Raw genomic sequence first — 12,153 nt, 5'->3', positions numbered from 1 at the left:
GAAACAAAAAGGCTGTCATGATTTTTTAGCAGGCTGGTAGAAATCTGTAATAAATCAATCAATTTAAAGTGAGCAGTGATTTAACAAAAGATCACATTTGTGTTGAAAATGAGTACGCTGCCCTAAAAATGAGAGGAATAAATCCAAAGTACAGACTCTTAGAAACCTCTTATCAGCAGGAATGACGACTACATGGATCTCAGGTTTCTCGCTCAGATGCATCATATCTACGACATGCAATTTAGTTTCACGGCTGCTCAGCTGAATCACAAAGAGGTTCAGTATGACTGATGAAACAAGGAAGGTTTGGAGTTTCCGCTCCCAACATCAGTCAGATAACTGCTCCATTTGGGCTAAAGCTAACAGGTCTGCCACTCTCGCCCACTTCAATGAGAATGTGCTTTACGGTAACGTGCTGCACTCTCAGTGATGCTACAGCGCCTCCGGCTGAATTCCCAACATCTCAATAACTCCCAGAGGGAAAACCAATCAGACACATAACAGCCTTTTTACTGCGACTCGGTCGAGGCGACCTCTCTGCCACTCTGCACCCACCACTCCAAACCAATCCTACCAGTGTCACACAGCAACTCATCAACTCGTCCCAGTTTAGCTAAGAACGTGGCATCCATCTTTCATTATGTCCTCTGCTGTTTCACACACTGACAGAAACCCAAACATGTCTTTGAATCTTGCTTGCTGGTTTCCAGTGGAGTGTATTTTGACAATATTCATGTCAGTAAATTAAGAATATGACAAAAGCTGAACTTTCTGCCTAATTTGTCAAACACAAGGTGAGTCTGAATTCTTCTCGGCGTGGGAAAACACCTCAAGGAACCCGTTCCTTTCAAACTACATCCACATACCAGGCCTGTTTCGTTAAAGAACAGCCCACATACCTACCGCACAGCAGCCTCGGGCCATGCACAGTTACCTGTCAATAAACTATACTAAGAAATGTGCACGTAAAGCTTTGCAGTGCAGCTACTTTCATTAACAAGCTCCTGCGACAGCCTTTTAAAAACTAAACCTTCTTGTTTAAAAGAAAGCTCCACTGCATTTATGTCACAACGACCTGCTCTTAGCAAGACAGAAATACACGAATTCAACATTTTTTAAGAGGTGTAATGTATTTATAAGTGGACCGCTAAACATTTACCCAGAGAACAAAAGGATGCTGTCGTACTCCAACCAGGCCAGCGAGCTGTAACCAACCACTCCAGAGTCAAACATCTAAACCTGTCATTGTCTCGTCACCCAGTGTCCTCAGAAGCTTTCAGAGCCGATTAGGAAACAACGTGACGATGGCCCGATGTTCGCGTTAATATCTGCATGTGCGCGTATGTTTTGTTGTCTTGGAGCTCAAAACTCAAAGGAACTTGATCCAAATGTAGAAAAGAAACACTTGGCGCTGTTAGCGAGCCCACCTCTGACCCCGGGAATCAACGGAAACATCTCAAACTTTGACAGAGGTGAGCACCCTCATTCCAGAACAGTTCCCCCCATAAACGCAGTAATGAAAAATCTGCTGCAATCTCATCCAGCCCTGACACATGACACATATCCACAACAAAAAAAACATGTGAGGCAACACACACACACACACACACACACACACACACACACACACACACACACACACACACGACGTGCTTAAAAACTGCATAATGCTTTTACCATTTACAGCCTTTTTTAAATGTAAGTGCTGCTAAATAAACAGTCAAAATCGTAGCAGCTGTGGGAGCTTCCAGGAGCTACGAGCTAATATTACTGTAGTCTGCTTTCACAGCGAGCAGGTCAATATTAGACTCCAGTCGTCTGAACAGCAACGTGTTAATGTGTGAGAGAAAATCCAATGTCGGCGTGTCGCGGCGCAGTTTCATCACTTCTAACAGATTCCTTTTGTTCTGTTGATCAATGCCCATCATCTGTGAGCGTCATTTTCCAGTGACACCAAACGGACAGCGATGACTTCTATTTCCATTTCTTCACTGCATGTTTCGCCGGCCTCAGCCAAAGCACCGATCCCAGGGGAACGGTTGAATATGACCTTCACAACACAAACACACGCTTGGTGTGTGCTGCTGTGTTTTTCTCCCTTCGTGCTGTTATTTCTGGAGGGAAGGGAAACGTGAAGCTAGCGGTGAAAAGGTCGGTCATCTGACGAACTTTCAAAAAAACATTGGTTCTGTGTGTTTTTTTGTATTTTTATGTATTAAACATTTGAATTTTAGCAGCTCGACCGTACGCCTGCTATTCCCGAGACGGGGAATGCACGGGAGTGAGGAAAGCAATTCATACAGGGACGAACTGTTTTCTGACAGCATCTCAAATAAGTACGCAACCCATCTCATATCTTTCCTCCCTCCTTCCTGTAATCCGTCCATCTGCGCACGAAGACAAATTTCAGCATTTCATCAGGTAAACACTCCTATCTCCTCAGATAATGACACAGGAAAGGAGGGGCACAATCTAAACTTTGAGGTTCAGTGCTGGGAAACAGTGCAACACAAACTGGGAGAAAACTCACATTTCTGCTCATGGTGTCTTATTTTTTTCTTTCCCTCCTAAAAAACCCTGAACGTAGCAGATGATGTGTTTATCTCAGGGCTGTAATCGTAAAGCAAACCCTTTACACCAAAGAAACCTCCTCCTTTTGGTCCCTGTGTCCACAAACACAAAGGGGAGGTCAGCAATCATCAGGCTACAGCTTAGATTTACATGTCAGAGGTTACATGAAGACTTCAGCAAGCACTGTTGGCTTTCACCAGTGGACTCATCAAACTACTGTAAGTTTAAAGATAAGTCGAGATAAAAATGAACTGTATGTAAAATCGTCCCCCAGATTGTTGATCCTATTAAAAACATTGTACGCGTTGAACTCGTGGCAGCAGAGTTAGTCCAGACTGTCATTAATAAACGTTTCTCAAATTAGCTATCAGCAATTGTTTTCCAGTTCTGACGTTAAGCGGCAACTTTATTAGAAAAATTACAATCTCAGCAAGTCTAAGTCACGCCGAAGTTAAAGATTGTTCAGTTTCCGTCTTTGTGACACTCGCAGTCAATCGGATACAAGGGTTCCTCCGGTCAGTGATTACGTTGGTCTGCAGTCGTACCAACTAAACTAATCCCATTATAAGAGCTGCGACAGCTTGGCCCCACACCATTTCCTGCACCCTGTTCTCCCCACCTTCTTCCCACTTTGCTCTCTTCTTTCTGCTTTTCACTGCATAATAAAGGCCAAAAGGCAAAAAAACAAAAATTAAACATGCAACAACCACTATAATTATTGCAGACAAAATGTGAAAGTGGAATAAAACTGCATTCATTTTCACAGCCATCGTGGCGCGATACATGTGGTTGCAAAAACATTTCCAGTGATATAAACGTATGGGAAAAGGACCCTGGGACTTAACCAGAGTAAACACTTTGCTGATGAGTTTATGGTTCACAGTCATTTTAGGTCAGACTGAATAAACATTCAGACCATTTCTGTAAATTTTGCTGATTCTAAATTTCATAAAAGAGAATTATTCAGGATATATTCACTGGCTCTCACTTGGATATATTCCTGTCTATTGATGGTGAAAACTCTCAAGGCTTCGAAATGTAACTTTACAAACAAATGGGTGACACCACAGCAGCTACATGTGCTTTACATTACATTACAAAAAGAGGCACAATGGAATATTGAAGCTAGCTAGCTGCGGCTTATCTATGGTGATGAAGCTACTAGTTTGTTAGCCAAGCGTTGTGTTGCAATACATCATTAACTTAGTGTATATTATATTTTTTTAATTAGGTGCACCTTCTGTGCTGCTGTTAAAAGCATTGGTGCAAATACAGGTTAAAAAAATATCAGTTTAGAAATCCTGTTAGTAAAATGTGTAAAGATATGCTAATTAGCCCTCTGCACACATTGCTACCGCTAATTAGCTATATGAAGCTATTAATGCTCTCTAGCATGCTAGGCTGGTAAGAGCTATAACATTCAGGTAGCAAGTAACCTGTTAATAAACTGAAAACTGGTTAATTTAGTTTTTGTTTAATTTACTACTTTTATTTCTTTATTAGTTATACAGCCGTCCTGTTAATGCTCTAGCATGGAGGAAAAAACCTCCGGTTGTTTCTAGAGTGCCAACATTCACCGTCCCTTTCACCATATGCAGTATCGTTTCCTCATGCCACCTCCCTCACAATTTCTAAACCCTGGTTCTGCTACATAGGCAACACTGCATAAAAATATCCTCTCTAGAATGCAACATCTATAATGACCTCATAGCTGCGATGACAGATGCAGGGTGTCGAGTCGGGCTAATGCCAAAATAACAGCTTGATGGAGAGGAGGTGTGAAAGAGTTACCCAAAAGAGACCATGAAATAGTGGGTTCAGGGGGTCACGGGGTGGAAGTTTGTCTACTTGATGGTAAAATCTGGAATAGCCACATGAAAGGGCCTCCACAGGCCGAGGAGGAAGTTCTGTCTAATTCCATCGGTTACTATTACAGACGTCGGCTAAATCGGAGCCTAAAGAACACACAGACTGTTTTCTCACAGCACAGGGAATGGCACGCTAGGATATAGACGCAAAAAAAAAAGATTAGTGGGATATCTGTGGGAAACCAGTCTGGAAAAGTCCACTCAGTATAGGAAGTCATGTAGCTGTTAAAGACGCCTACTTGAACATCTGTAGAACAGTATCAATATTTTGCTGTCAACAGTGAAATAAACTATGTCCAGGTTTTGTGGTGGAGTTTGACTTACAGTCAAAAATGTGCAGAAATGACGAAGCCTCGTTTCAAAGAGGTTCGAATTGTTACAGTGCAGCTCTGTCTAATTCGAAACAGCTCAAGATCAGATGGAAAAAGCGTGGCGAGAAAGATGCGGCAACCCTATAAAGTAAATTACTAGAGGCCGTTCCATCTCTTTAATGCCTCTGCTATTGTTGGGCGAACTTTAATGCGATGCTATAAAACAACAGAGGGTGAAAATAGGGAGATGAGTGCAGAGTGCAGGGCGAGACAACCGACAGCTAAACTGAGACGCGGCTCAGTTTGCACAGTGAGTCGTGAGGCGATGCTTCCTTATCCTGACATTTTCTACTGCAGCGCTTCATGCTGCTGAGAACATCTGCTGTGTCATGTTTCTACTACAGCCTTAAAAAGACAATGCGCACGGTTACATCATTATCTACTTTGATATTAAGAATATTCATTTCTTCTCACATCTCTCTAACACACACTCACACACAGACACCTACACTGTGTTCACTTCCCTTCTTTTCCAGACTCTGTAAAACTGGAAGTGGAGCTCTTTCTTGCATTTTCAGCAGAAAGAGCAGTTTAGATCGTTGAAAATAGAAACATTCTTCCTGTCGCTGCTTAAAGTGAAGTGGTGAATGCAGAGTGCTGCCTCGGGCCCGTGTGGACGGTGTTAATAAGGAGGGCTGGACAAAGCTAACAGGAATTAATCTGCCTGGCCAGTCAGACTGGATAGATCGCTCCGTCTTTTTTACTGTCTAACAAAGAGACGGCCTTAAGAGGATTATTACCAAAGGATCATCTGTGTCTAAATGCAAAATGCCAAAAGTTTCCAGGCACAGATCTCGCACTTGTCCAATGGGATGCAACCCTGATTTGAAGAAGTCTTGAAATGACAGCTTGACTTGAATCTTAATCTGTGGCTCTGCGACACTTCTGTCCTGCACAGATTAGGTTGTAGTCTTTACCGTGCAAACTGTGCCTTTGCGTGCACATGGGGGGCTTGCTACAGATAACACAAATCAGAGCTTAAATAATTAGCAAGCAAATAACTTAAAGTGCTGCATGTCTGCCTCACATATCCTCATATTCTTAGTAAAAAAAAACTCCTAATCCCGTCTTTATGATAAGCTGTCGAGGAGCTCGGACTGTCTGCTGAGGGACTACACAGGGACCAACACCAGGATTTAAGGTTTCAAAGCCACCTCAAATTAAATTCAATTAAATAGAGTAGCTGTCTAAATCTCAAAGCTCTTATGTGCTCTAAAAAGCAAATGGAGTATAAGTGGCTGGGGGTTAGATGACTGCCTCCAAAGGCCAGACTACCAGTGACCCAGCCAGAGCCTCGTAACTCATCCTGCTGCACCGGCCTCCACTCCAATCTTGTATCGTCGGGACTCGTTTTCCTCCACAGTGGTATTCTGAGATGCTGTGAGAAGTGAGGGCTCGGCCTCATCAGGACACCACTGAATGTCCCAGTCACTCCCAGTTTCTTCCCGGTCTGCATCACAGCCAGTCGTGGAAACAACAGCAGGCTTGTGAGGCAGCGCATCGGGTCGGGTCTGAACCATCGGCCTGAAAGTCCGACTCGCTGCACAGAGCCTGAGGCTGTCATTCACACCCTTCTTCTGTTCAGCACCCACTGAAACTTAATCGTGCTCTCCTCGGGGTCTGTTTGCACTTGGATCTTGGCCCGTAAGTGTGTCTGACAAAAACCAGATCTCTGTACGTTTGCCTATTCCACAATACAGAAATGTGGAAATTGGAGAAATCTGAACTGTTAGCAGCGCTTTGATGATCCTTAGCCAAACGCACCACATTACAACGCTGAAAATGTTGAAAAAGCATTTCAAGAGCACTTAAAAGGATGGAAAAGCTGAACGGTTCGTGGATAGGTTGCTTACATTACAGAACATTTAGTGTAAAATCAGTCGCAGCACAGAAATCTGTCATTTAAGTCAGACAGTATGACACTTCTCCAGTTACTCCAGCCCCACACTGAGATCTTTCGACACGCAGCAGCTCAAGTCTCATATAATTGCTTTGTTCTCAAGCTGTTCCTCCTCACAAAGTGGTGGCACTAAACATTCAAGTCTTGTGTAAAACATATTGGCACTAAATCTATCAAACCCAGAACCTCGTGTAAAAGAACAGACACGCTGACGTCTCTCTGCGTCTGTGGTTCTTACAATCATCTTGGATAAGTCAAACCCAGAGTTTATGTGTGTGTGGTTTGATCTCGTACACAAGTGATTAACAGAAAGCGTCTCTGACACTGCTGCTGTGCCGCCTGCAATTTTCCCATCATTGTTGCACATCAGAATAGCGCCCGGTGTCTCGAACGGTCACCCTGTGTGTCTGTGACAATGCTTTAGTGATCCACACAAACGCACGCTACAGCAGTGTTGGTACAAAGACCTTTTGATGATGGTCGGGGGGACGGCATCGCTCTGGCTCAGTGCTGCCTGCACGCTGCCTCTGCAGCGAGCAGCCCCTCCCTCTACAACTCTCTGCTCTCATTCAGCTCCTCTTGAAATGGTGGAGAGAATCGTTTCTAAAGTGAGTGTGTGTGTGTGTGTGTGTGTGTGTGTGTGTGTGTGTGTGTGTGTGTGTGTGTGTGTGTGTGTGTGTTCCTCTGTGAGAGTGTGCTCATGCTTGCTTAATTGACATTAAGATCTGGGAGCTGGGATGAGCTTTGGGTACCTGCTACTGAAGGGATTTGAAAGAGGAAAAGAAGCAGACAGAGGGAGGAAGAAGAAGCCGATGGATGATGGGAAAGAAGGACTTGCTCGCGGAGCTGACACTTTATTTTAGTAAGAAAAAATCGAATAAACGTTACCAATAACAGGCATCTCCAATGATAATTATTAGATACATCACAGAGCTCTATGTAATCCCCCCATGCTCCAGCAAACACTGTGCAGCCAACAGATGCGCTGCTTCCACCTCCTTTTGCTACTGCAGCATAGCTCACACTACAGGAGAGAGACAGAGGAGCAAAATGGCAGATTAGCTGATGCTGTATCAGTCGGGCCGCATGGTCCTTATTCTGTGTGAGGGTCTGACTCACATGTTGCCCACGCATAATGCAAAACTGTCCGGCAGCGTTCAGGTGGCAAACGATGGGAAAGGACCCAACCCCCCCGCCCCTCTGCACCACATGCTCTAAACACAGCCTCTCTCCAGCGTGAGTTAGCCAAAGATGCTGCATCCACCACCCCTCCCTAGCACTATCATTCCCTTTCCTCCCTATTACCACTTTCTCCTCATCCCTCTCCACTCACTCCTCCACTTGTCACAGCACAGCAAGCGCTCTGAGATCCTCGGCTTTGCAGAGGATTTTCTTCCCCGGCTCTGCATGTGAAAACTGTCAATATCCGACATGGGATCATGATGGAAATGACAGAGACAGATAGGACCGCTCCGGAGCTCCGTATTAAAAGGTTTCCTCTGAACAAAACATAAGGAGGTTCATCTTGTAAGAGGGGGGTGCTGAGTCACCCATGACAGGGGATGAGGATGTGGCTTCTTGAGCTCTTTGTGCTCTTACTGGCTTGTGCTCCAAGATGCTAAGATTAGATATGCCACTGTGCATCAATACATTCTTGGTGTGGCTGTAGGCTGTGCAGCTAAAACCATCCTGTCTTGATGATCGGCCAGGCGCCCAAGGCTCTGTGGCTCTACAGCTGACAGACTGGACCTAAAGCCTTGGGGATGATGACTGAATGCACACTGTCCTGTTTGAATTGGCCCCTCCTTCTCTGTGCCAGGAGCTGCCAACTGCTTTAGATATGATAGGATTAAAAAAAAGTTAAGTGTCCCAAATATTTTCAGGTGGACGGTTAATGTGTGACCATATCAAGTAGTCAGCAGCAATAGAAAGCTGCCCTTTAACCAGGAAAAGCACTTCTACGCACAGAAGAGCCTTCTCTCCCATTCAACACACTTCCCTCTATTCTCGTGCTGCAGCATTATATTTAACCCATTCAGTGCCGCCACCCAGTGCGCACACCTGAGCGAGCAGCACACTATAAAAATTCAGCTTTATAATGATAAAGCAGGCATGAGGAGAAATGTTGACCTGGTCTGTAACATTCAAACCGAGCTTTAAAGTAAATACAGAATCATTACTTCTTTTATTCAGAAGCTTGAACAAAACATAGTTAAAATATCTCACCGCGTCTTGATTTTGTTTTAACATCTAATATGCCAAACAATTTATCAAGCTCCTTATCAGGTTCACATCACTACGGCCTTAATTTCCATCTGCGCTCCGTTTTAATGAAACATGCTCTGGATCTCCGCTCAGAGCAGTGAGGAGACGCGGACACGCTGACCAACAGGATTAGCAGCACACGGCCTCATCACGGCATCACACCTCGAGCTGGACCCGGGCTATTAGCTGCTGGACTAAATCTCTCCAAGAACCAGCGATCCTTCGCAGTGATACACACTCACTCTCTTCCCTGCTTGTCTCCCAGGCACTGTTAAATGCCTCTGACACATCAGCCCTCAGCGACGTCGCGCTCGGTGCGTAAGCCTGTTAGGGCGGGCTCGGCCCGTGGATGGAAAGCCGATCGCCTTAATTGATCGATCCTCAATAATCTAGAGACCGCGAGGAGGGAGAAAAGCCGTTTAGGTCAAGTCTTTGTTGAGTGACAGAGAAGGCGTGTTTGATTTAATCACCGCTGGCAGGGACCAATCTACAGCAATGAAACACACAGCACTGTGGTCTTAACAGATAGTCCACTGCGCTCGGGCATGCCCATTGTTCCGCCCGTCTCCGCTAAGGTAAGGCTGGTCGCTCCGCGAGAGTGGAGCAGCCCACGGACAATTAGCGCACAATCACTTCAGAGAAATACAGACCGGCGCTCTACTTTCTGTCAGATAAATGATAAAAACATGCTGTGATTTCAATGAAACAGAGTAGTCAGCTCTCTTACCGGCTACGGTGTATCTATCCATGTAATTGAGGACGTTCCCAAAACTGAGGATCCCGGCGGCGGCGGCCGGTGAGCGGCATTTCAGCAGCGCGGCGCGGAATTTCTGCCCCGGTCTGCAGGGGTGAAGGTCCGGGTTGGATTTCAGTCCGGGACTCATGCTGCCCGACAGCGTGCGCACCTCATCCGAGCTGCTGCAGCCTTCAATCTCGCATCCATCGCTCTCCACGCACATTTTCTGGCACGAAAGATCCAGCGCAGAAGAAGAAGGCAGGAGAGAGCGAGGGAGGCTTCGGAGTAGAAGATAGTTGACGGGACCGCACTCAGCGAGGCTCGCAGATTTCTGATGGAATTAGTCGCAGTGGAAGTGTTGTCTTAATTGCTGAAGCGCAGGAGCAGCTCTTCGCGGAATCATAATTTCTCTGCCAGTGCGAACGGACAGCCTGTGCGCGCCTCACTTTTTTATTTTTTTAAAGAGGAGGGAGATCTCCTCGTTACGCTCCGCCCCCCCACCTCCCAGAAAACCTGCAGCGGGCGATGGAGCCGCACCTGATACTGACACTCTGTTATTTCTAAGAAGCGCTGGGAATGATTTTATGTCTTTATTTATGTCTTTATTCCACCGCATGTGCCGCATGTATGAGAGAGCAAAACCAGGTTTCTATTTAAATATGTCAGTTATTATTACTGAATAGTTATTGCTAATAAAAGTAGGTCAGCGAAGAATGTTGCACAGATATATTTAGGGCTCTACATAATCGCCCCGGTGTGCTATATTCGCATTCAATGGTCCTAAAATAAATGCGCATCCTGATATTCCAGGTTTGTTTTTGTGTTTCTTGCTTGTATTTGTTTCTAACGTGTCAAAAAAAGATCGACTTAGTTCCGATCGCCATTAACGGCCAGCTATTTGAGACAAACATGTTCATGTACATAACAACCACAGATATGGAAAGCAGCATGCTTACTGGAAGGAAAGAGGAAATGCATTCCGCTGTTAATATAATATAATTTGTTAATATAATTTCTCTATTATAATTAAGCACTGCTGCTTTTGTACTTCATTTCCAGGCTTTTCAATGCTGATTATGAATTAGGCAGCTATTATTTCATGTATCATTCATGTCTTTATTATAACTATGTTGTGTATATCTGTTCTCGTTGCAGAAAACTACAGTGAGCACTGTGTGAGTGTTTGATTACATTTTCTGTGAATTAAATTATCAAGTGTCCAGACACATGTGTTCTATTTAAAGTGGTCACCAGACTCAGCAGTGACTGGTTACAGGGCTTTCCCCACCACAAACCCCGACTTCAGGCAGCAGATATAATCCAGCATCACAGAAGGAAACCCCCCATGTGTCTGTGTTGTACACTGTATACATTAGACTGTTCTCCCTTTTCTATCAGTGGTTAGTGCAGGCGGAGTTTCATTGTCGAGGCAGACAGGATGGAGAAATGAGAGTTTCAGGGAAGTCTTTGACCTTTTTTACACGACACTGCATGTCATCGAGGCTTATCCGGCCCGTTTTGTCAAATCTTAGACTAGAACTGTGTTTTTAGCTTGAAAATGAAGGAATAACACATAAGGGAAAATATCTTTAAAATATCCTTTGAGCAATTTGCCGGCATGCCCGTCTGAGTCTGAGCTGCTTATCGTCCTAATTTTAATTAATTTAATGCCGTGCACACATTTGGGAGATGTTTGCTTAAAAGATAAGCCAAGAAGTTTCGACAGATCCTGGATGACACTGAAAATAAATGATTATTGTATCTGCAATGAAGAAATCCACAACAGCAATTTATTTCTTCGCTGGCATTTATATGGTATCTTCCTAGTCTGACTGACTGCTGAAAGCACTTTAGATGATAAGCCACACTCACCTGTGCACATATATATTCACTGTATATAGTAGTTAAGTGCTTTGTCTACTTTGCATCCCTGCCTTCAGGCACCAGGCGAGTCACCAATCCACATAACATGGATGTATTAGCAGTGTGGGTGGAAGATAAAGTAGAGGAACCTGGAGCGTAGTGCTAATGACGGCTCTGTAATCCCATAAAATGGAGTGACAACGTAAAACTGGGTGTTAGTTCAGCGATTTAACACCAGTCAGTCAGATTGTTCTGAGGTTTGCATCATTTCATCTCATCAAGAAATTAGGAAATATATTTATGAGTGAGACCCAGTTAATGATGCTTTCAAGCTGGTTGTTTACAAGTCTTGTTTATTTGTGAACCCTCTTCTTTGCTCCCAAATAGCTTCGCAGAACAGGACGGCTGATGGAGAAGGAAGCTGGATGAATATTAATATTGGATCTGTTTGTGTGTGGTTTCCCAAGTGGTTACAGAATAAAGCGATGGAAGTAATACATCTGGTCTGCCTAAAGGAGGATGAACAGATTGCAGCTGGCTCCGTTCTGTCAGTTTCAGCAGTTTCTGTACCCATCTGTG

General features: G+C 44.5%; 1 protein-coding gene across 2 annotated transcripts in view; it reads right to left on the bottom strand.

The window, feature by feature from the left end:
- spns2 (SPNS lysolipid transporter 2, sphingosine-1-phosphate) overlaps positions 1–10,195 on the bottom strand; it is a 61,514-nt gene extending 51,319 nt beyond the window's left edge. For both annotated transcript variants that reach the window (XM_084941408.1, XM_084941407.1), the window contains exon 1: positions 9,703–10,195. In XM_084941408.1, coding sequence (XP_084797534.1) covers positions 9,703–9,934 — 232 coding nt within the window. In that variant the 5' untranslated portion in view covers positions 9,935–10,195. The remainder of the gene's footprint in view (positions 1–9,702) is intronic.
- Positions 10,196–12,153: the final 1,958 nt, after the last annotated feature.

Source organism: Perissodus microlepis, chromosome 10 (genome assembly GCF_051167445.1).
Source record: "Perissodus microlepis isolate ML-2025 ecotype Zambia chromosome 10, ASM5116744v1, whole genome shotgun sequence".
Taxonomy (NCBI): domain Eukaryota; kingdom Metazoa; phylum Chordata; class Actinopteri; order Cichliformes; family Cichlidae; genus Perissodus; species Perissodus microlepis.
The sequence above is the reverse complement of the archived record's forward strand: the minus strand, read 5'-3'. Positions and strand labels throughout refer to the sequence as shown.